Source organism: Panicum virgatum, chromosome 5N (genome assembly GCF_016808335.1).
Source record: "Panicum virgatum strain AP13 chromosome 5N, P.virgatum_v5, whole genome shotgun sequence".
Taxonomy (NCBI): Eukaryota; Viridiplantae; Streptophyta; class Magnoliopsida; order Poales; family Poaceae; genus Panicum; species Panicum virgatum.
In genome coordinates, this window is record NC_053149.1 from 70,792,452 (window position 1) to 70,817,647 (window position 25,196).

Genomic DNA, 25,196 nt, shown 5'->3' on the forward strand with positions numbered 1-25,196 from the left:
CACAGGTTGATTGCAGATCGTCGTTGACTGGTTGTTGGAGCGGCACGTGCAATAATATACGAGGACCAAGGAGTTGAACCAAATGACGCTGGTTGAGCTACCAGCCGACCCCACAATCGGACTGCTTCTCTCCTGGGCATACTGAAAACGCCGGCGGCTGATTGCAACACCACTCCTTTCGTTTCAAAAAATAATAAAGATAAAACGGAGCTGTCGAATGCGTGTACCTAGACGTTTATGGTTTTGAAACTTCCACTGACATATATATGGAGCAGTGGGAATCAAAATACAAGACTGCAAGCCCACAGTTTGGTGGCATTGAGACGTATTAGGAAATATGGATATGTTCAGTGCAAGGAGGAGAACAGTCAGCTGGTTCTAGAGGAAGTGAGGAACAGTCAACAGCAGGAGCAGCAGCCAAGTCTTACTATTAGATAAGAGCTTCTCCAGTGGCCGAACCATATGCTGATGTGGCATTTGCTGAATCGATTCATCCGCCGGAGAAAGCTGATTTTTACGATTTGACACAAGGTTCGACTCTCAATTGGGAGTCGACTCCTACGGAGTAAAAAAACAAAATCAAAACTATCTACGGTGAGAATCAACCAGGAAAAAGGTGAACTGTGGGCTCTTTGATCAGAATTGCATTAATGAATTCAGAGGAGAGAGAAAATCTATATTAATTTGGAGCATACGTGGCGTCTATGATTCGATTCATGCGAACCAACCACTGCTGATGCCCTAAACAACATCACCGACATGAGTGTCAGGCTAGTCTCCGGTCGTGTTTATATTTCGGCTGGGAACATATTGTTGATTGTTAAGATGAAGATTAGTCGTCAAATGACATGTGCAACATGACTGAACTTCGGGTCGGTATCGGCCTTACCTGCGCATTCCAGTTTTCAAAGATGAAAATACGACAAAGACACGCACAAGGTAGATATACACTAGTCACGAATTTTACGCTGATTCAGTAACCATACTAGTATAATGTGCCCACCATCGAAATGCAAAGGATCTCTGTGACTGAATTTGCTTAAAGAAAAACTACTACTTCTCTGTGAGTAGTGCCCATGGTGCCTACGAGGGCACATGGCATCACTTGCATTGGATTTTGATTCCTAAGGCCAGTTTGAATGCACAGTCACAATTGATGACGTGGTGTATAATTTAATGCCATAAAACTCTCCATATATGATGTCATTGACCGGTACTAAAATGTGACTTTTAATACCGGTCGGTGTTTTAGCCCGGTATTAAATAGCTCTGAAGATATTTAAATTTGAGCCTGGTACTAAAATGACTCCATACCATCGGTACCTGACCAAAAGTTAACCGGTACTCTAACGTGCGCAACGAAAACTTATTTTTCTAGAAGTGATAAAACCTCCGCTGAGAACATATTTTTGTCCCTGCCTAAATTAAAGTCACACGTGATCTCATCCTCGACCAACTATTTTTCCAGTGCTGACGCACGCATTTCTTCTGCAGGAGCAGGATAATAAAACCAACCCTATTGTTTGTAGATGTCGGCGTGGGGAGCGTACGTTTTATTTAACCATTCAGCTTCTGGATGCTAGCAAAGGCCAACGTGGCCGCACGCGCATCACCCACCATTTGCTCAGCTGGCCACGAGAACAATTCATTCCCTTCTTCCACCTGTCGCCCAGTCGTCACTCGACACGTCGTCCAACCACAAATAAAGCTAGCTAGCTAGCTGGTGCGTTTAGTTTGTGAAAAAGTTTGCACAGTAGCCGTCACATTGAATTTTCGGATACATGCATGAAATATTAAATGAAGTTGAAAAAAATAACTAATTACATAGTTTAACTGATTACCACGAGACGAATCTTTTAAGCTTAATTAATCTATGACTAGACATTAATTGTCAAATAACAATAAAATATACTACAGTACTCAAACCCAAATATTTTCACCAACTAAACACCCTCTAAATAAAAAAATATGCCAGGTCTCGGAAACGGCCGTCAGCTTTGACCGCTGACCCGGCCAGCCCAGCCCCAGCATGCGACAGACGACGCGCACATGAAACACCTCTCTTTCTCTTCTCGTTGAAGCTTTCGTGTTCCAATTCCAAGGTGAGGTCAACCTCCTTCCACGCCCGCCGCCCCCTCACATATATACTCACCCCTCTCTCTCAAACGGCACAACCCTGCAGGCTCCTCCGGCCGGTTTTCCAAGCTCGAACTCCTCTGATCCTTCTCTCTCTCTCAGGCAGCAGACCATTTGCAAGCTCACTTGGACTCACGAGCGCCGATCCTTATTGTTTACGTTTACTTATTACAAGCTTACATGGGCAATGGACTCTCCCTGCCCCCGTGCCTGCACCTGCCGGCGGCGGTGAGGCTGGTGTACTGGGGCGGTCGGGCGAGGCTGGTCGCCGCCGACGCCCGCCTCACGGCCGCGGACGTCGCGGCGGAGCTCCCGGCGCCGACCACGGACCACTTCGTCTGCCCCGCGGACGCCTTCTTCGTGGGCCTCCCGATCCCTGTCATGTCCCCCGGCGAGGAGCTCCTGCCGGGGCGGACCTACTTCGTGCTCCCCGCCGCGCGGTTCCCGTCCCTCAAGGTGCTCACCGCCGCCACGCTCGCCGCGCTGTCGGCCGCGCCCGCGCCCGCGGCGGGGATGAAGAACAGGGGGAGGTCCAAGGCGGCGCTGCCCTTGGCGGGGCAGTGCCCGTTCGAGTACGTCAAGCAGGGCGACGGCGGCGCGCCGCTCATCAGGGTCCTGCCGGAGTTCATCGAGAAGGTGATCACCTACGACGGCGGCGCCCCGCCGGCGCCGAAGACGGCGGCGGAGCTGTGCAGCACGCCGGAGCTGAAGCGGCATTACGCGCAGCTGGTGGGGCCGAGGAGCCGGCCGTGGGCGCCGAGGCTGGAGACCATAGCGGAGGGCGATAGGAGCAGGTGGCTGAGGGTGACGGCTAGAATGCTGTCGTCTTAAACCCGGCCGATGTACAACTGACCAAAATTTCATTTAGGATGGAGGACGAGCTAGCAGTTAAATGTACATACGGATTAATTCAATATGTATGTTGATTGGCCGCACATTTGGCTTGAACGTTACGTACCATCGAGAGCATGCAGATCGAGCACATTTGGCCTCTCGAGATTATATTGTTACTTATTAGTACACCAGCTCTTATTAGTATAAGCAGTGGCGGATCCAGAAATAGATAGGGGGACTGAGTTTCTTCTTCCTTTCCTCCTTCCTCATTCTTTCTCCTCAAAATGATTGTTGGGGGGGGGGGGGGGTTATGTGGGTCTAGGGGGGCTGGAACCCCCCTATACACACTGCTAGATCCGCCCCTGAATATAAGAACATCTAGCGGCGGTGTGCCACATAATATAAATGCTAAAACACAGGGGATATTGTGAGAAGATGAGGTGGACCATATATCAATAATATACCCTACACCAACACCTACCTATTATATGAATGTGTTGTTATATGGATTGCAAGTGACATGATAACATGATAATAGCATACAACCAGCTGCCACCTAAATTATTAAAGTATCACCAAGAGATTCTCTAAAACAGTCTAGCTAGGTAAAAAAAAAAAACACCGATCCAATAGACTCGGCATTGTCCCCGCTTGTCAATCAGCTTGCAATTCCTCCACTCTGGATCGACATCTTTCTTGAGCCACCGCCGCTCGGCATTTCGCTCACTCGCCTCTCCCGCCCTCCAGATGGGCGGCGGGCTTGCCCATGAGGACGGGCGTGGGCGAGGAGCAGGTGGGCGCGGAGGCTGCCTGTGGGGGTGCTTCGGTGCAGGGAGGCGGCAGCACAGGTTGGGCAGCGGAGTACGCCTGCGGGGTCGCAGCGGCGCGGGGCAGGTGGCCGCATGGGTCAGCATGGGCACGAGCGAGGAGTAGGCGGGAGGCAAGGAGCCCCTATCCAACTCTCAAAATGGGGCCAACCAATATACCTAAAATGGGTTCGTTTGGACGAGTAGATCATGATGCTTCCGCTAACTCTCCACGTTCGCAGCTCATTTGGGTTGGTGAGGAACACACTTCGCCGCCGGTGCGCCGCCACGTCCTACCTCTTCTCCGACGAGCTCCGACCATCCTCTATCCGCTCCAAGTGCGTCACCACGTGTGCCTGGACTTGGTGAACACCGTGGTATGCCCCTTGATCACTAGCAATCCTCGTAGTTCGGGAACACCACCCAAGAAAGAAAGGGGACGGAAGGAGATGATGCGTGGGACCCACACATCAGCGTGTGTGTAGGGGGAGAGTTGAAGGAGCCTTTGGGATTTGGAGAATGGAAAATGAAGAGTCTACTGGACTAAGAAAATTAATATGGAGAGGAACTTTTTTAGAGTGTTAAAAGAAGTTAAATAGAGTGTGAAAATAGATACTTTTAGCCTCGCTCTAATAAGACTGGCATTGATCTGATCTCCATCTCCATGACATGAATGGATCATGGTTGGAGACGCGTGGGGCTCGGTGCCTCAATGACATCATCTATCTGCTCCGCCCGCTTGACCGGACCTTGTCCGCGTCACCCATCTCACCATCGGTTGAGCTGACACCACCAAGTGTCCACTTGGGCTGACACCACCAAGTTAGGCGGGCCGTGAATGCCGCGTGCAAAGGCCAGAGGTAATTTCTTTTCCTTATCAGAGAATTCCACACCACCTAGTAACTGATCCTGAACACCATGTCATATATATACACTATCCCTTGGTATTTGCATTGTACTTATCTGATTAGGGGTGTAAATAAATAATCTTTAGGTGCACTTTTAATCTTTATTAATTTAAATATTTGTACTACTTCTCTAAAATGACCATTTTAAAGGAATATCATAAATATTTAAACTAAAAGGGTTGAAGGTGCATCTAGAGTCACCCATTTGCACCCCTAATCATACGTTACTTCAACGTGGACAATGTTCCCTGTGTATGCGTCGACGACAGAAAAGCCACATGGACACACTCACACACACTATATCACGGATGAGTGCATTAGTGCTAGTGCTATATCTCTCCGTTAATTAGTATCCAGTACTATATAGGAGTATGCTTAATTTGGTCCGTCCATCCACACACGACAACATATTAATTAACCCACTATTTACATGCACTCTTAATTAATTAGCGTATACTCATATAGGATCCAACTAATAATACACGCGACGGTGCTATACTGCTATATATGTATGTACTACGGCGCACTGCAGCTAAGCCCCTGCTTTCTTCTTGATAATCCTCTCCAGTTCATCGCAGAATGCTGGGCACTCCTCCTTCATCGTTCTTTGACTTCTCTGTCAAAGCAATGCATTCATGGAATGAATATTGTTACTCATGCATCTCCAAGCACTGTCCATGTTAATTAACTTATTATAACCAGATTCATTACACATATTCTGCCAAAGAAAAGTACATTGACTGTAGTCATTCAAGTGATTATTTGTGAAATGAACGGTAGACTTTTCCTGCCATTGGTCTAATATATCACAGATATTCATAGTTAAGACAATGGCAAGGAAGCCTTAAATCTATCATATTTTGTACTCCTGATTTCATATTTTGTTTGAGGAACTATATCACTATCTTGATTCTCATAATCACATGCTTAGTTGTAAATTTCTTAAATCTATCATGCATGACCTTTTAATTACTTCTAATTGTTTCTAATTAGTTACATTATGACCTTTTATGGCTCTGATATATTGCATTTTCTTGCAAGAGTGTAGAAGTCCTACTCCCTCTGTCACATAATATAGCTACTTCTAGAGTTTTTTTCTAGACAAATTAAGGATGGAGAGTAAAAGTTTATAATAACCTTCTGTAGGACCATGCACTAATTAAGAGAATAATTATGGATTTCCTATTTACCATTATTAATTTTAGACCTCGCATACTAAAAAATCCACTTGGGAACTTAAAAGTAGCTATATTATGAGATAAAATTTGAATGCTAGAAGTAGTTATATTTTAGGATGGAGGGAGTACATTGAATATCTTATCAATTTCATTCCAAAGCGTAGAGCATATCCTAATTTATATAAATCAATATTATCTCCAAACTTACATAGGTTGTACAGTAACATCAGTTAATTACATCATGCTTGAGTACTTATATGAAACCCATAGTTATTTCACTTTCTTTGGCGGTGCGTAATGGACTCTAATATTCAAGTTTTTAGGATTTCTTCAAGATCTTTCAAGCTCTTCCATCAGTCCTAGAGAGATATTTTGGATTGGCTGGGAGGATTAGCTCATAAATCAACTGGTTTAAGTATTGGATTAGTACTGGTTTAGTGTATGTATATATATAAATATCCAAATCTAAATTCTCTTTTATCCTATTTGAATATTTCTGGTAGAGGTGAATTGTTTGTGGCTTGTGAGCTTTTCACTCTTTATCAGATGTGTGCTATTTTGAGTCATATACACCTCTAGCCACATACACTAGATTGGATATGATGAATGTGTTCGTAAAATTTATTTATTTACAGTAACTATGTCATCATACCAAATGCAATGGATCATGTTTTCTCGGTCTGTATCTGTGAACTTTTTATCCCCCCCCCCAACTTTTGGTTCTTCTTCGTGTAAAACATTTGCCTTTCATTATGATTTTTTTTGTTTGGTGTGCATTTTATACAGTCTTGTTATTAGTATTTGATATTTGAATTTTCTTTGTGGATACAGTTTCGTTAGACTATAATTTGATTCAACAACTAGTAAGTACCATGTTTTCCCCTAACATGTTATATATAAACATCTAAAGGAAAAATATTGTTTTCCAGCTAACGACAGATGCATTAATATTAATGCGACACACTTGGTTTATAGCTTATCATTTTATTTCAAATTGCTCCAATACAACTGACACTACATGCTAGTTTTGTGTAATTAAGAGTTTTAGACAGTTAAGTTTTCTTGTAACTTCTTAATCGCTATATATAGACTAGAGTTATATACATTATTGACTTATTATTGAGTATATGTTCACTTCTATTATGCGACTAATCAATTTACTCTGAAATCTGGAACCGCAATAATCTTGTTAGTATTATATTCAAACTTCCTTTTTGTGGATCCAAATTGTGCTCTACAGAGGGATATTATATTCAAAGCTTAAGTTGGCATATCTTTGTGCCAGTTTTGAAATAGATAAGGCAACATGTTACAACCATTTCAGTAAGCCAACACACGATCATCATAAAATTTTTATACAACTACAGAGGGATCATGCAAAAGAGAGAATCATGTTTTGCAATTATATTAGACTATTATTTGTCCAACAAAACTAGTATGTAGTATGTTTTCCCTAACATGTTAAATAACAACATTTAAGAAAAAAATGATGGTCTCTAAATTGGCACATGCATTAATATTAATGTGTCACATATATAGCTTGTCATTCATTTCAAATAGCTCGAATCGAACAGAAGCAATTTGCTAGTCCCATATAATTGGTGTATAGTTAAATAATTATGCTATAATTGGTGTATAGTTAAACAATTTGCTACTCCCATATAACTTAATTGGTGATTAGAGTTATATCCATTATTGTGTGTGTGTTCACTTTTATTCTGTGCCTGCTAGCTAGTAAGTTTACTCTGGAATCTTGATCCAAAATCACCTACTACTAATAGTATTCAGTTGTCTCCATTCTTTGTGTTAATTAGAAGTTATGGAACACCTGAGCGACCCTAGATGTTGCTTTTGAAACAATTTCTAGTAGTTCTTATATTTTTTCTATTTATAAGAGTGGCTCATGTGCAGTGGCGGATCTAAGGTGGGGGCTGAGGGGGATCCATAGACTTCTATGCAGAGCCCTGATTGCCTGGAAGTCCATGGATCCCCTTCATTCCCTCTCTAATTTATAGACACTATGGATGAAGAATGGGGGAGGGCTGGAGAAGGTAGAAGACAACCTCATCTTTGGTCAGCCCCCTATCTTAATTTTCTAGATCCGCCCCTGCTCATGTAATCCTGGTTTTAACTATAAATTAAAGGGCTACACCTTTCTAAGACTTTATGAATAATCAACATCTTATTATTAGTTTAGGGAATACATGAAAATGAACAATTGTAGTAAAAATTAGATTTATATGAGGCCTAGATGAAAGTAATGGAACTAAAAAGTTAGTATACGTATGCGAGTGATGAAATAAATTAAGTGCATTAATTATGAGTAGAAGTGTTAGATTGTAGCATCTAGCAAGCCAAGGATATATATATATATTAATCAACAAATTAGAGAATGAAGATCTAATCAACATCAATGAAAGAGGTAGCTCCGTAGCTGCACCATCTTGAGAAATACGTAGTCATGTACCTGAACATGGAGGCTATAGAATGTCCTGTTGTCGAAGGTGGAGTAAGTTGATGAACTAATTAGGTGAAGGCCTTCATTCTCCATCACTTTTATGCACTTGGACAGAGGAAGACTTGTGGCAGCCACGTTGCTGTGCAGGCTGACCTGAACCATGATCTCCGTATCGTTGAGGCAAGTAGCAGAAACAATGGGAGTTACAATCTGGCTCGTGTTCAGAACTCCTGGTTTGCAGTTGGCGTTCGTCAGCTCTTTCTTCCTCCTCTCCAGGTTGTCCACCTGCTTCTGCAGCTCGGGGATGTACTTGAGAACTCGGGAGACCGTGGTGGGGATGCTCAGCTTCTTCTGCAGCACATCATGACATCACCATCAAAATCTCAGGTCCCTTTGGTTACCTTCCATGCGGGAGAGAGCGAGCACGTGTGCAGGAGTTGTTACAGTGTGGTCAGCGTCGGGGAGGAGGGAGCGGAGCGAGGAGTAGAGCTCGTTGAGCTGCTTCCGGCGGTCGCGCTCGTACGCGTTGTGGCTGTGCTTCCTGTGGGAGCCTCCGGAGCCTCCGCCCGAGCCATAGCCTCCTGAGGAGGTGGGGTTGCCGGTCGGCGCGGAGAGGTCGTGGATGTCGTCGTCGTCGAGGTCGAGGTCGAGGTCCGGCCACGGCGGCGACGGCAGCTGGCCGCCGGCGGAGAAGATGTCCGCCTCCAGCGACGAGATGCTGCTAGAGAAGGGGTCATCGAACAGCTGGTGCTCCATGCCGCGTGTTGCCAGCCTGCTAGCTGCTGTGATGCTGCTGCTGTTCGTCGAGATCTCAGGAGTCAGGAGGGATGAAACATGAAAGCCTATGAGATTATTCTTTGGGCACCAACCAGCACCATGAAAAGCAGAGAGAGGGGGAGGGGACCTAGTTAGCCTAGTCGAATAATTTTAATTGATAGCTGATTAGCGAGCGAGCAATATTAACTCTTGTTGATTGAGTAGCTTGATTAGCTTAGGCAGTTTCAGAGAGATGACTTCCCTATTTATATAGCCGCAGGCGACAGATAGTGGGTGTCAGACTGTCAGTGTCACACACGTATTGTATTTATGACTTAGCTTCACAAAGATAAACGAATTTTGTGAAACGGTCCATACCGAACCCGGTGAGCCATATTATCGCATGCATGCAGTAGAAAAAAGAAGCTATTTTTCTAAGAAAAAGATTCATAAATATTATGCTTGCTTGAACGTAGAATAATGGTAAAGAAAAACGCGTTTCCCAATTGGGCCCTATTCTATCTAATAGTGTAAGGATCGGAGGCGGTTATGTTGTGTCCAAACTGTTTAAGAACTCTTTTTACAGATTAGATTTGTTTTATTTGTACATTTGTTATGAAAAAAACAGGGTCAAATTTCCATACAATTGAAAAAAAAAGTCCCAAATTAAGGAGCAGAAAGGGAGGTATTTGAATAATACCCGGTGAAAAAGGTACAAAGAGTTAGAAAAATCCACCACTTTAATAGACTTAGCCACCCCCCCCCCCCAATTCCAAAAATAATAAATGCTTTAATTTTGTGATATACAATAGAAGTAAGGAATATAATGACGTTAACAAAAAGAATCCTTTATGTTTCCACTCAGAATTAAGCGCATATAAGTTATACTGCCAATTTCATTCTAGTTCTCTATTTTTTTAGAGCGTAAATACTAGCTAGGGCTATATTTGTTTGTAATGTCATTCTGTTTCACTCTGGGGCATTCCCCTTCGATTGTACTGCTGTGTGCGTTTGCTCATTGTACTAGCTAGCTATGTGGTTGTACACTTGTACTATACATGCACTTGCAGCCTGTGCATTGCAGTACACTTACTGCACATGCAAATTTAATTTAGTATGTATATTCCGTGTGTTTGCCTAAATGGTGATCGTGTACATACATTACATGTGATAATTAAATGGATAGCTGAAATTAAATAAGTGCCACAAGAATAAGCCCTCTCTGGCGGACAAATGGTGTAATATAATCTGTTTCGAATGGCTCAATTAGTTCTCCCTCTCTCCTTATTAATTGTCTTGCCGGCATCAGTGGTAGAATTTCAAGTGGGGATAAATCACCGTTGACCCCCTCAAAAAAATAATAATGAAGCAAAATGCAACAAGAGATTAAAATTAAAGTAGATACAACAACAAAGAGAGATTACTGCGATCCCTTAATATGCATTATTATATATTACCAGTGTAATTTAGCGGAGAGCTTTTTTGCCCAAATGGTGGTCGTCGTATTAATTAATTAGATATATATAGCTCGGTGTATATAGCAAGTACAGTATATGTCTGTCAAGTGATCATCTATTTTAAACCAGAAACAGCTTATTAATCGCATGCATCCTCATCAGTGTATGCGTATAGGGTGACAAACAAGATGGATGCATGCGTGCTTCTGCCTGGATGTACTATTATGTTATTACTGACAGTTATATATTCTGCTGATAAATAAATAATGAAATGAAATGGACCCAATCAATGCAATATAATGCCGCAATTATATATGGTCAATATCAGACCACGCACTGCACTGATCAAGCAAAAGTTAAGTTTGAATTTGTAGGCTGAAACTAGTACGACCTCAGCTCAGTCCTCGTCGCCGCCGTCATCATCATCTATTAACCGATCGGATCCCAGCCTCCTATTAAGGCCGTGTTTAGTTAAAAAATCAAAATTCCAAATTATTTTTTCGGCACCTGCATAGAGACTTAAATCTAGACTTTACAACGCGCAACTAAACGCGGCCTAAATAGCTGCTTGTCGTACACATGCATACGGTATGTACGAGGGAGATACCGGTCAGGGGTCAGGGGGATAGCTAGCTAGGCTCAGCCATAAGCCTATGAGAATACAGTATGGTTTTATATATTAATGGCTGGGCGTGATTAGTCTAATCGTCGATGCCGCATCGGTGACGGGGAATGTGAACCACGCAGCGTGAGGGTGGCGACACGCGCGGTGAGCGTGAAGGAACGGGGATGGCGCGTGCCGGCGCGTGCCCGGGAGCCCCGTTTCTCGTGCGAGGCGCGCGCGTCTCCGGAACCACCTGCCACCAAAGCTACATATACGCACTTTTTTTTGCGAAAGAGAGAGCTTTATTAATGATGAATAATCAGGTTTACATCCTGAGCAACAACTTGCTCAATACACACACTGGAACTCGCTCTCTCCAAACGGCGCTAGGACAAAGGCGCTTGGCTATCTGTGCTAACTCGTGAGCAACATGGTTCTGCTCTCTACCCGCATGGCAAAACTGAACTCGTGGCAGCTTACCGGCTTCCTCTAATGCGTCGCGAATGATGTACGTGGATGTGGATCGTTGGATGCTTGGGCAGTTCAGGTACTTGATCACCGTGGAACAGTCAGACTCAACAATAGCTGAGAAAGGTGCCCAATAATCTGCTGCAAGTGCCAGCCCTTCCCGGCAAGCTAATGCCTCCTCCTGCTCTGCAGAGTTCACGTCGTCGATGTAATTCCAGCCGGATAAGATCACCTCACCTCTGTGATTCCTGATGACGACTCCAATGCCACAGCCTCTCCTGACGTCTCCGGGTATGCACCGTCTGTGTTGATTTTAATCCAGCCACTCCTCGGAGCTTGCCAAGGGTGTTTTGCCGCCGTGCGCCTTCGTGTTGGAACTGCAGTTCTTGCCACTGGCGCCTTGCCTTTCTCATTTACTACGTCCCCATGTTGAATATATGGAATCCAGTACGTGTAGTCCAATAGTTGGACAGGAAGCTCACCGAATTCTGGAGAGGCGTCCATCTGCCATTGTGCGTGAGTTCATTCCGCACGAACCATGATCTCCAAAGAACCAGCACCACCTGCGCTGCTTCCTCCGCATCTACTCGGTCAATGAGCAGCAGTAGCCATTCCGGCCCGTTGAAAGCTAGCACGTTTTCTGTCGGTAGGTCCCAATTCTCCCTCATCGCCTCCCTCAATGATACTGCATGGTTACACCTAATGACGGCATGGTGTTCCGTTTCAACTTCCTTCCCACACAGGTCACATATGGCCTCCTGGATGATTGTTCTTTTCTTTTTATTGCACTTGGTGGCAAGCCCACCCTGGATCAGCATCCAGGCGAAAATACGCACCTTATGGGGAACCGGGAGCTTCCACGGCTTCTTCCATGCTGGTCTAGTCCCATCTAGGTTAGAACTGCTCGAGATCGAGCCCGCTTCCACTTCTGTCAGGTTCACCCCAAGGCAATATGCACTCCAGACCGAGAACAGTCCCGTTCTCTCATAATGCCATGCGATCACGTCCTCCACTTCCCGCCTATGCAAACGTATTTTCAGAATTTCCTCCACATCAAAGTGATGGAAGAAATGCCTAAGTACCTCCTCCTTCCAATTGTGTGAGTCCTCATCGATCAATTGGTGCACCCACTTTAATCTGCATGGCCTTGTGCTCTCTGCCGGCTTGAGAGATATTGGTTTAGGGATCCATGTATGCCTCCAAATTTTGATTTTCCTGCCATTGCCCACACGCCAGATAGTTCCTTTCTTCAGTAGCTCCAAACCAAACATTATAGCCTTCCAGGTCAGAGACACAACAGAAGGGAAAGCTGTATCTAGCAGGTTACCATTCGGGTAGTATTTGGGAAAGCCACAAGCCTCCATGCTTGTCTCGTTAACAAGGCCTGGTTAAAGATTTTTTAGTCCTTGAAACCCAGACTGCCCCTATCTTTGGATCGGGTGAACTTCTCCCATCCAGTGAGTTTTACGGCGCCCTTTTCTTGCACCCACCAAAAGTTTATGATCCCCCGTTCCAACTCCTCACAGACCGTGGCCGATAGCTGGAAGACGCTCATGATGTAAGTTGGAATAGCTTGTGCCACCGATTTGATCTGAACCTCCTTTCCTGCGGATGACAGATGTTTCTCTGTCCAAGCATTCATCCTTTTCGCGAACCACTCCTTTAGCGGCTGGAATCTCTCTTTTTTCTACCGCCCATCCGGCGTGGGGAGACCCAAATTCTTGGCCTCGAACTGGACTTTCGCCATACCAAGAATATTGCAGATTTCCTGCTTCACCTCCGGAGACACACTTTCATGAGCCAACAGAGAGCACTTTGTTGGGCTCAGCAGTTGTCCCGTGCCGAGTTCAAAGCTTCTGATCACCTCCTTCACTCGCCTAGCTTGGTCGGCGTTCGCCTTGAAAAATAGTAGGGCATCATCCGCGAAGATGAGATGGGAAATACCGGGCGCTGCCCGTGTTATCTTCAGCTCCTCCAGATTGCTTGACTCGATTTCCTGCTGCAACGTCATTGAAAGAGCATCAACAACAAACAAAAATAAGTACGGGGAAAGAGGATCACCTTGGCGTAGACCGCGTGTTGGTGCAAAGGAGTCAGTCAGGACTCCGTTGAAGCAGATAGAGAAACATACAGAGGAAACACAAGACATGATCCACCGTACCCGGATGCTATGAAATCCAAGCTTCAGGAAAGCTTTTTCCAGAAAAGCACAATCAACACGACCGTATGCTTTTGAGAGATCCAATTTATAAGCACAAAAGTTTGTTTGAGCTGAGGAGGAGTTTTGGATGGCATGCAAACATTCGAAAGCGATAATGGCATTGTTTGTTATCATTCTTCCAGGGATAAAAGCACTTTGGCTTGGTGATATGATGTCCTGCAGTAGTGGCCGGAGCCGATTTACCAAGCATTTTGACACAATCTTGTATAACACATTGCAAAGACTAATCGGGCGAAAATCAGTTAGCATTTTTGGATGGGGAACCTTTGGAATAAGAACAACAACCCTGTCATTTACCTGATCTCGCATGACTCCATCCTTGAAAAAAGTGTGCACCGCCCCAATTGACTTCTTCCCTGACGACACCCCAGTTTCGCTAGAAGAAGCGCGCTGGAAATCCATCCGGCCCGGGTGCCTTTAACGGTCCAATTTGGAAGAGAGCATCACTAATCTCCTCATTAGAAAATTCCTTGAATAGATAGTTATTCATATCAGCAATCACTTTTTCATTCAGGTTATTGACCATGCAATCAGGGATAATACCATCATCTTTCCTATACAAACTTTGAAAGAAATCCTTTGCCATATTTGCCATTTCAGATGAATCATCGCACCACTACCCATTATCGGCCTTCAGTCACTTTATTTTATTTTTCCTTCATCTCCACATAGCTTTCCTGTGAAAGAACTTGGTATTTCGTTCACCTTCCTTTCGCCAAGAAATTCTTGAACGTTGGAGCCACATCATCTCCTCCCGGTACAACAACCCATTCATCTCGAAGGCTATCTTTCTAGCTTCTGCACGACTTTCATCATCTGTCCCTCCTTGCGCGGTGCCAAGCTTCTCGTGTAATTCCTTCAGTTTTTTACGTACCGAACCAAACTTAGCCTTACTCCACTCCTGGAGGGATCCCATGACCTCCTTCAGCGGTTGTGCCACCGAGCCTAACTTGGCTCCAGGATGCGCCCTCCCCCATGCCTCCTCTACCACTTCTGGTAGGGATTCTTCTCCCTCCCACATGATTTCATACCTTAGAATCTTGGCACCCTCTCCTGCTCGGACTGACGGGGATGTACGCATAAGGATTGGGCAGTGATCGGAACATGGCGACACAAGATGATACACTGTGGCATGCTCAAATAAGTTTGACCAGGATGAGTTAGCCACCGCCCTGTCCAACTGAACCCGCACTTTCCTCCTACCAACCTGCTTGTTATCATATGTCCACGATGTCCCCGAAAAGCCAAGGTCATGCATGTCGCACACATCCAACACGTCCCTGAATGCTTCCATTCATCGCTCATTTCTTCGCGTTTCCGAGAAATGCTCAAACTGCCACATAAGCTCATTAAAGTCCCCCATAATTACCCATGGTTTCTCTGATCTGAGCCGAATATGTTTCAATAGCTCCCAAGTAAGATGCCTGTCCTCCGCCCTTGGTTCGCCATATATGAAAGATATGCGCCAAGGATTTGCCGATGGATACCCCAAAATCTCAACATCTATTAGCTTGTTTGAGATTGTGATCGGATCAACCTTCAACGATTCATCCCAGAATAGAGCGATACCTCCACTCCTACCCACGCAACTCCTAGCTAGGCATCCTTTCAGGCCCAAACGCCAGCGTAATGCCTTCATTTGATCTTCCGTTTGTCTAGTCTCCGACAAGAACACAAGCTTGGGGCTATAGGACTGCACAAAGGCAGCCAAATCACGAACTGTCCGAGAGTTCCCCACCCCCCGGCAGTTCCAGGCTAGAGCATTCATTTGTCCTGACAGGGCTCAGCACGAGCTCCCATCAGGTTTGCCTCATGAAGGTTAGTTTGTCTGCTGCGTTTTGCAGGAGATTCACTTTCCCTTCCCAAGGACGCCAGTAAATCCGCAGCTTCCATTCCGCTTTTCTCTAACTCCTTGATAGAATTTGCAATTCCTGCCTTCACATTCATCTAGTTTTCTTTTGTTTGTCAATCTCCTTTGCAGCAGCATTGAGGCCACGGGGTGAGGGTTTCTTTTCTTTGCTTTTGCTGGCCTTCTGATCCTTCACTATCTGCAGCCGCTCGCCAATGCTCAGTCTCTCCTGTACGTGTTTGGAATCGCCACTGGAGGGGACTTCCAGCGACCCGTCATAGGAATTTAGGCCGGACACTCTGGTCTTACTATCCTCCTCATCTTCGCTTGCCTTTGTATTCAGATCCGAAACATCGCCATTCATGGCTAGATTCTTAACGCCCATGGACAATTCATTTTCCATGTCTTCTGACTTAAAGCTCCTTCCCGGACCTCCAACCGAACCTGCACCCAACATCCATCCATGAGCTTCCCTACCCCTCTTCAAGTTGTGCTAGCTAGAGAAACTCGCAGCTGCCTGAATCTTCTCCTTCTGAACACCACAAAAATTCAATCCACTACGTGCGTTTGACTCCAGTGGCTTGATGGTCTGCTTCCTCCCCGCCTCTCTCTTCTGTGGGGAACAACGCAGTGCCTCACCGAAACGCACTCCTCCCACCTCTAGCATCTCCTCCGGGCATTCTTATTTGTCATGATTGATTCTGCCGCACCACAAGCAAAAGTACGGGATATTTTCATAGCGAACAGCAAATTCCAGAGTGCCATATCCTCTCACCTTTTGTTGCACTGTATGCATGATCGTCTTTGCCAAGGGAAAGTCGATTTTCACTCTCTTGTAATCCTGTACAGCGTCCCCTACCAGTAGAACCTTGCCCACCTTGCCACCAAGTGCTTTAACGAAGCCATCTGTCATCATATCCACCGGAATATCATAAATTCTTATCCATAATCCTATGAAATCAATCACCACCTCCGATAATCGCTTCACCCCCATCGTATGGGACAAAGATAAGTGCATCTCCTTTGTGGCGCCAAGGGCCACCCTGTGTCACCTTCACCATCAGAGCTTCAAACCCAAACTCAAGCAGGAAACGATTGTCTCATAGTTCCTTGTACGACACTGCTTCCTTCAAGCCCCATGCCTTACGCATTTCATCAAACATATAACTCTAGTATAGAAGTCCTTCCCAGAAAAGAACAGAGCGACCGAAAGCCAGCGCTTAGGCATCTAAGTAGCTTCTGCATCTTCCTAAAACACATACTCATCGTCATCCTCTTGTCCATCATGTTGAATGGCACCATGCAGCACCATACGATGTTCCCCAGGCGGGGAAAGGTCACCGGTTCTTTCCCCAGCCTACGTCATCCCTACAGGTTCGCCTCCGGCGACGCGTTTGCCACCTTGACCATCTGTGCGTCTGTGTCAGGCCTTGGATCACCACCACTTCTTGAACTCCCACCGCCTTCCATGGTGTACCAAGCTCGCCCTACCAAACTAGGTCAAGGTTGCACTGCCTACGGTGGGTTCGGATGGGAAATTTCCTCACAGGAAACCCCTCATCACCCCCACCACGGCAAGCAAGCATAAACCCTAGCCCAGAAGTTGGCGGTGAGCAGGGAACTATCAGGGTAAAACCCTAGTTCGATGTCTATAGGCGATAAAAACCCAGTATGATGCTTCACCGAGTCTGTAAGCCTTACATTGGATGTAGTACCCCAGGAGGAGAGATCGGAGATCGAATCCCGTATGAGATCCAAACAAACTCGCCCTACCTATGGCAGGCGATGTTGCGTTCCCAAGCCGCTGTCGGGGCGGAATGGAATGATAGGCCAAGGGAGCAGTCCGTGGCTAGCTGCCCGACAAGGTCATCGGCAGTACCCGGCCACTCGCCGGACTTGGTCACTAGAACTCGGAGTCAAGGCGAGTCGCCGCAGAATCGCCCCTACAAGATTTAGTATTTAATGCTGCTTGCACGTTCATACCATGTAGTATGGATCTGTAGTAGTAGTAAGTTACTCCATCTCTTCCGCCATTATATTTTATGAAGGGGGCATACAGATTTGCTCTACTGTGCGCTAGAAGAAATGTTCTTTGGTTGCTACTAACGGACAGTACTGACTGTAATTCATGTATGGTGTACTACTTTGCATTATTTATACCATACTTTTATCAAACATACACAGATTTGATGACATAAATCATGTTACAGCCTCCTGAGTAGCTAGGACTTTATTATATGGGGTTGCCCTTATCACATGCATGCATGCAACAATCCATTCGATTTGTTTCTGTTCGCAAACACTCCCACGATGACGGTACGGGACTTTGCCGCTTTCGAGGTGAAGGTGCTGACTGCCGTCGTAGCAGCTTTTCTTTACCCTGACCTTGGAAATGCTGCTTAAGATTGAAGCCAACAAGGCCGTGTTTAGTTCGAACGCAAAGTTTTTTTTGCGATGGAATCTTACTAATTTGAAGTACTAAATGAAGTCTATTTATAAAACTTTTTTGAATAGATGGGTTGTAAATCTCGAGACGAATCTAATAATGCTAATTAATTCATGATTAATCAACAATCAGTAGGTGGTTACTGTAGCATCACTGTTGCAAATCATGAATTAAGTAGGCTCATTAGATTCGTCTTGCGATTTACAGCCCATCCATGCAAAAAGTTTTGTAAATAGACTTCATTTAGTACTCCATGCATGTGTCGAAACATTCGATGTGACGTTTTTTTTTTGTGTTTACGGGGTTTATGGGGTGGGAACTAAACAGGGCCCAACTCCTCCCAAGTGGGGCTCCCTCCACTCTGCCAAGCTTTGTCAGATACAGTCGAGCGATTCAAGTTGAGGGCCTTCCAATCCATGCTGCTCTGTGCTCCCGAGTACACATTCTGCTCCGTCGCCAGCTCCATTATGGACCGCCGCACTGCCACGAGGACGGAGAGGCTGACACATCCCCGCTTGGTGCAGCTCCTCCTCCTCATCTCCATCTGCTGCCACTGTATGACCACACTGTTCGCGCTGCAGGCAGCGGGGCATGCCCTGGAGATCTGTCTCGACAGATTCACCTGCTTGGCGCTGGCAGATAGGGTAACCCTGTTGGGGATATCACTGCCCGTTTACATTTCAGATATGATCTGTGTAATGATCGGCGTTAAGTCCACAATCATCAGTAGTATTGCATGCTAATATAACCTACTCAGTGGTGGATCTAGCAAGGGTGCAGGGGGGCTCGAGCCCCCTACCCCTGGTAGAGCAGTGGATCCCCCCGGAGCCCCCCTCCCCTTAATTTTTGTAGCCACTTATGGAAGCTAGGGTAATGAGATGCAGTTCTGGTGGTTGAAGATGACCTCTGTTCGCGATTTGGGCCAGCTAGCGACGTTGGGCTAAAAGTGGAGCATTATAGACATCTAATTGGGTCAATTCCAACCACTCGGCCCAGTAAAAAGATAACCCAGCGCCCTATCCCAAAAAAAACCCCAACCCTAGCGCCCCATCCTGTGCCCCATGCCCCATCCTGTGCCCCCATCCCAGCGCCTCACTGGCGGTGGCGGCGCAGCCTGCCAGGGGCCAGCCCTCACAGACGACGCCCCTCGGCCGCGGCCCCTCACTTGCAGGATATGAGGGACAATGGATGGGAGCCATTATTTAAAAGGGTGAAGTCATTTTGTGGTAAAAATGAGATTAAAGTGCCAAATATGGATAAGGAAGTAAATGCTAGAGGAACATTTGTACGTAGAAAGCAAAAGGTAACAAATATGAATTATTACAATGTTGAGATTTTTCTAGCTGCCATTGATGCCATTTTGTCAGAGATGAATCATCGGTTCACTGAAGTTAGTTCAGAGTTGTTACTATGCATGGCTTCTTTTAATCCAAGGAACTCGTTAGCTAATTTTGATGTGGATAAGCTTGTGAGACTTGCTGAAATTTATGCTGAAGATTTCAATGTTGCTGATCTTTTGTTGTTGCCGGGTCAATTTAAAGACTTCATAACCCATGTGAAGAGAAATAGTAACTTTCTAGGATGTACAGAGCTTCCAAAAGTTGCTGAAATAATGGTGAAGATTGGAATGAATAAATCTTATCCTTTGGTTTATAAACTCATAGAACTGACATTGATACTTCCGATGGCAACAGCTTCAGTTGAGAGAGTATTTTCAGCTATGGCTGTTATAAAGACAGATTTGTGTAGCAAAATGGGGGATGATTGGATGAACTAATTGATGATATGCTACATCGTGAAGGAGATATTTAGAAGCATTAGCAATGATAAAATTATACAACATTTTGAAGAGATGAAAAAACATCGAATGTTAGTGCCTCGGGTATGTTCTATTCGTTTCAGCATTTCAATTTATTTTGAACTTTTCATTTGCCAATTGTCACCAATTTATTATGTTTGGTATACAGAATGCTCCTCGTGAAGATGCTCAATCCTCATGATTCATGAAGAATAATGAACGTCGTGCTTTATCTATTGCTTGGTATGGAAAAATTACAATTTGACTTTTTTTAACTTCTTAGCAATGTATTTTGCTTTATTTATCAATGTTGTCATATGAAACCGCTTTAAACAACTATGTTGGTTTAGTATGTGACCCAACGAATTTATGGCATTGTTAGTTCAGCCCCCCTAGTTTGGAAACCTAGCTTCGCCCCTCAACCTACTGTTTAGTATAGCAGTGGTAATAATGGATCGGTGCATATATAGTAGTAGTAGCTACTCCTCTGTGGTTAGTGATTGCTTGCTTGTGCCTCATATATCCGGTGATGATGAAGTCCATTCACTGTATGAAACTTACTTCCCCTTGAACGTTTGATTTCCAACGATCCATTGTATGATGTCACAATGCAAGTTGCCTATTAGTACTGTGTATGTTATTCGGCCTGAAATGCATCAAGTAAGCCCGTCGGCTCAATAGGAGATGACAATTTCATTGTCAATTTACCACGAGCTACATATACGCACTTGTGTACGTACTATTTATATATCACTGTAGAAGTGCACAGTGCCACTCCCATTTGCTTCGCTTCTCCTCGAGTGAGCCCCGGCCGTACGTGTGGAAACGAATAGACTGTGTAACGTACTGAGCATAATAACATATAGGTGCACGTTGAATAATTATATTTTAAGCATTGTTTCATTGTTATTATTGTGGCAATTCAGGACGTCTAACAATAAATAAAAAAAGCAATACATAATTGTACCAAAATAGTATAAAAGAATATTTTTTTGTGTTATGATGTCGGCTCTTGCCCTACAAAATTATTAAAAGAGCATATTATTATAGAATTTGATATGGTTAGGGGGTGAATCCAATAAAAATTAGCTTAAAGGTTATTTAGTGTTTGGTAATACTTGAGGGAGTAATTTGAAAATTTTATTTTTAGATACGTTTAACTTGGTATTTAATAAAGAAATTTCATGTGGGAACCTATCAACAAAACACGGTACAAACTCAATAATATCCTCATGCTTCGTTTAACTAAACTAATAGTACTATTTCAAATAAGTATTTCAAAACAATGTTAGTAATAAATATCTAACCAAAAAAATTTTCTACCTACCCTGATGGGGGGCGCTGCTCAGGGTCACGCGTGTGACCCCGAGCAAAGATGTCGCAGCAGCAACCTCCCCTAGGATTTCGTATTTTGGGTCTAAAACCGGCCTAATAAACCAACCCACATATGTTATCTAGCTGAATTTGTAGCTGGAACAATTTTATTTTGTACGGAATAATTTTTCAATTGTTCCAACAACAATAAAAATTGTTCCACCACAAAAAAATGTTCCACAATAAAAAATTTGTTTCACCTTGTGCGATAGTTTCACTGCCAGTCACAAGTGTAACTCCTAACATTTGCCCTGATGGGGACGCCTACTTGATTTTAGTTTCCATACAAGTGATGATAGTCTACCTGAAATCATCCTAATTGTTAGAAATATATTTTTTTATGGAAAAATAGCCTCCAAGAGCTTCTCTAAGTGGTTACCCAAATATAGCCATTATCTATTCTAAATTTCTCGCTAGCCAAAGATAGATAGCGAAAATAGCTCTCTAGAGTGTAAACAAGATATAAAAACTGTTGGAGAGTGAAGATGTATAGAGAGCGATTTTTATATACATGACTCTTCAAATGATGATTTAGAGAGCGAAATTTAAAAAGACTCTTAAATGCTCTAAATCATCATTATGCTGCGCCGAAGCGATGCCGTGTTGAATGTGGGCTAGAAAATGGGCCGCTAATTAGCTCCGGGCCTGAAAGGTAGGTTTAAACCTGGGCCTTCGTATGTGTTGTTGGGTCAGAACCCGCTTGCCGCTTGATGCTAAATGGGTTTGGCCTATACGTAGTCGTGCTCATGATTGTGTCGACATGCGTTTGCAGCCTTGCAGGCCCGTCGGCCTTGGATCTTTTTCATTTTGCGAATCTGGCATTTCTGGTGCAAAACAAAATGCCGATGTTGTCAATCGCGTTCAAGTTGAACATAAGAAAGAGAAAAAAAAAACAACAGCTACGGTTTTACCATTTTCAGTTTGATTCATGTTACAAAGCACAGTAAGCTGAAGAGAAATGCCTGGTGTCTTCAGGATCACAGATTTTCAGATATCTCAAATCGTTCCGTTCATTTTGTAATTTGTACAAACGAACAGTTAGGATTAGCACTCTAGGAAGTAGCTTTCACTTAAACTCCTGCCATCTTAAACTCTACTGCCAATGCACAAACTTCACACTCTTATCTGGCTTTTTCACAGAGTTGTGTTCTGAAGATTGAACAGAGCATACTACACTGACAGCTGGCCACGCAAAATTATGTTCCACCTTTACTCTCAAACCTCTCAAGTCTCAACTCACTACAGTATGTGAATTCGTACTTTAGATGATCGAATGAACTAAGTTAACAACATCAATTGAAAGGAAAAAACCTAATAATTGTCAAACGGCAGATTATTGCTGTCCCGAATTTACTTTGCTTGCATTTTAGCACTCTGCAAATTTTGTTCAGAAGAAAGCTCTGCTTCCGTAGAACACCCTCGCCCCATCCTTCTTCACCTGCTGCTGCGGCTGATGCTGCTGGATGTGGATCAGCTTGCTGCCAGGCTTCTCCTCCTCCTGGACGACGACACCGTCAAGCTCCAACGGCATTACGGCAGCTGCACCTTGGCCAGCGACTCGCTGAACTGCTGCATGCTCTTCACGTACATCTCCATGATCTGCCGATGCATAGCGCTCTGCTCGGCTTGCATGTCGATGTCCCCCAGCGGCGACTTGAACACGTCGCTTGCCTTCTGCCCGCTGCACCTGCAGGACGTCGGCGTGTCCGGCGAGCGGCAGGACATGGGGACCGTGGTGGCCTTGTCTGCGTCAGCGACCGGCTTCTCTACCGCCCCCGCGGAAGCAGAGACCACCCTGTCGTCGCTGACCGTGCTGGTCGTCGAGGCGTTCTTGCTGCCGTCTTCGGAGTAGTCAACGGCGTCGTCCATGGTCTCCGGCGGCCGCGGCGTCTCCCCAATGTGCAAGAACGGCAGGTACTGCACGGCCATGGCTTGGTTTTCTTGGTCCACCTTAAGGTCATCGAACTCGATCCTCGAGTAGTCAACGGGCGGCGCGGGCTCGAGGATAACCACCTCCGACGCGATCGACGACTCGGCGCCGCGCTCCGGCGGCGGGCACGCGTCGCCGGGGATCCCGGAGTGGAGGGCGAGGGACAGCCGTATGGTCCCCGCGGGCGAGTGGAAGAGGTCGGTGGACGAGAGCTCGAAGTCCCGGTCGAGGCGCGCGCCGTCGGCGGCCGCGACGGCGGCGAGCGGGACGAGCGCGAAGCCGAGGAGCTGGTCCTCGAGCATCCGCTTGGCGCAGCTGCGTATCCAGACCTCGCACTTGAGCACGTCGACAGCGACCCTCCCGGCCCGGACGCGCAGCGGCGGGAGGCGCTCGTCGAAGCGCGGGCTGGCGCCGCCCCCCGGCGCGACGCGCGTGTAGAGCGCCGGGGCGTGGTCGGGCGCCGATGTGAGCGCGAACTTGGCGTACACGTCCTGGTCGGCGTAGATGCAGATGTTGTGGATGCCGCGCGCGTGGTGCACGTAGATGTCCAGCAGGCAGGGGACCTCCAGCTCCAGCTCCGCCTCCTCCTGGCTGCTGCTTTTCGCCTCTGCTCCTCCGCCTTCGTCCGGCCGGCGGTACCGCAACCTCGCTGCCGACTCCATCACAGGAATCGAACTGATTCCCTTACCGTTTCGGATGATCCTGGCCTGGTAATTGAATTGGACACAGACAGAATGGATCACACATCAAAGCTCACTTCAAAGGATTACAACAGTAGCAGACATGAACCGTATGAACAGGGCAGCAAGAATGTTGTACTCACAGTACTCACAGTTAGCCTTGCTTTCACGGCCGTTAGAGAGATATAGAGAGATTCTGAGGTTGGAAGACGAAGACGAAGAGCCAAATGTTGGGTTGGTGCCTCGAGGAGAGAGATGCAAGCAAGCTAGACACAAAGGTTTTTAGCTTGCAAGAGTAGTGGTCGAAGCAGAGACGGGGTGTGGTTTGCACGCGAGGGCATGGTGGTGGAGTGGCCGGTAGTAGTTGCGCGCAAGAGGAAACGCTTGCGCGTCTGGTTTTTCCGAAGGGCGATGCCTTGCTTCCACACCAGGTCCAGTCCGATCCAGGTGTATGGACGTGTCTGTACAAGCATGTCTTTGTTGTCTGCATAGACAGAGGCAGGCAACCGTAACTTGTAGCAGCAAGCAGCACAGGACACGCCTTAATTGTTCCCTTGTTGCTAGCTTTGCTTGTTGTTTTGTTCTTGCAATTGCAACAGCTGCTGCTGCGCCCTTCCAAAAGTTGGGGGATCGGATTAGGTGACGAAGAAAACCGGGGATGCTCTCTCTGTATGTGTGTGTGTGACTTGTGAGAGACCATCTTGAGAATAGGTTCGCCTTGGCCACATGAGAAGAGAGGGCGAGAGGTCCAACTTAACCACCCACCCCCTAGGTTAGGTACTAGGTAGTAGTGCACGCTGCATCACGTAGGTCGCACACCACCATCGACTTGGAGGAGCTCTTTTTTCCCCCTCGCTCCTTGTCCACATGCAGCTCGCATCTATCGGCTTCACTGTCATCGCCAAGCTAGCTAGCTGGATCTGCATATGTGTTTATCTACAAGAGATACTCCATGGCTGCATGATAATTAAACAATAATTAAATTCGTATAGCGTCTCCGTTGATGCGAGCGTCGACAGCAGCGTTTATTAAAACGACTCGATCAAGATCTTGGAGAATTCAGCAGTCATTCATCAGCAGCAGCTGAAAATAAGATTGCTGCTGCTGCAAGTAACATCCTGCTAGCTATAGTATATGATATCAACTTGAGCTTCCCAAAAGTTTGCTTCATAGGAAAGTATATGGCTCATATATGTCGGTACCTCTGGACTAGGGTACCCCTCTTACTGCGTCAAGACTCGCGTAGTTATCCGGAACTACGCTCTAATGAGCTGAGCAGCCAGACCCCTGGGG

At 45.7% G+C, this 25,196-nt stretch overlaps 2 protein-coding genes, 1 long non-coding RNA gene and 1 pseudogene across 6 annotated transcripts; 2 read left to right on the forward strand and 2 right to left on the reverse strand.

Moving 5' to 3' along the window:
* Positions 1-2,187: 2,187 nt before the first annotated feature.
* Positions 2,188-3,154, forward strand: LOC120672235. Its single transcript, XM_039952553.1, has one exon. It carries the CDS (start codon positions 2,317-2,319, stop codon positions 2,965-2,967), a length of 651 nt encoding a protein of 216 aa, XP_039808487.1. The 5' UTR covers positions 2,188-2,316; the 3' UTR covers positions 2,968-3,154.
* Positions 3,155-3,396: 242 nt separating this feature from the next.
* LOC120675974 (protein IRON-RELATED TRANSCRIPTION FACTOR 2-like) lies at positions 3,397-9,733 on the reverse strand. Of its 3 annotated transcripts, none has more exons than XM_039957172.1 (3): positions 8,765-9,733; positions 8,330-8,671; positions 3,397-4,650 (listed from the first exon to the last, which is right to left on the reverse strand). In XM_039957172.1, the coding sequence occupies exons 1-3, from the start codon at positions 9,074-9,076 to the stop codon at positions 4,600-4,602; spliced, it is 705 nt and encodes a 234-aa protein (XP_039813106.1). In that variant the 5' UTR covers positions 9,077-9,733; the 3' UTR covers positions 3,397-4,599. The 3 variants fall into 3 exon arrangements, with proteins under 3 accessions (XP_039813106.1, XP_039813107.1, XP_039813105.1); XM_039957173.1 differs by lacking the exon at positions 3,397-4,650 and adding an exon at positions 4,994-5,355 and having other exon boundaries at positions 8,765-9,728; XM_039957171.1 differs by lacking the exon at positions 3,397-4,650 and adding an exon at positions 4,994-5,300 and having other exon boundaries at positions 8,765-9,448.
* Positions 9,734-11,421: 1,688 nt separating this feature from the next.
* On the forward strand, positions 11,422-20,525 carry LOC120671904. 2 transcript variants are annotated; one of them, XR_005673902.1, is made up of 4 exons: positions 11,422-11,731; positions 11,798-11,896; positions 19,816-20,003; positions 20,089-20,525. It is a non-coding gene; the product is annotated as an uncharacterized LOC120671904 (long non-coding RNA). The 2 variants fall into 2 exon arrangements; XR_005673901.1 differs by having other exon boundaries at positions 11,425-11,896.
* Positions 20,526-22,285: 1,760 nt separating this feature from the next.
* LOC120676142 lies at positions 22,286-24,725 on the reverse strand (annotated as a pseudogene).
* Between the last annotated feature and the right edge of the window lie 471 nt (positions 24,726-25,196).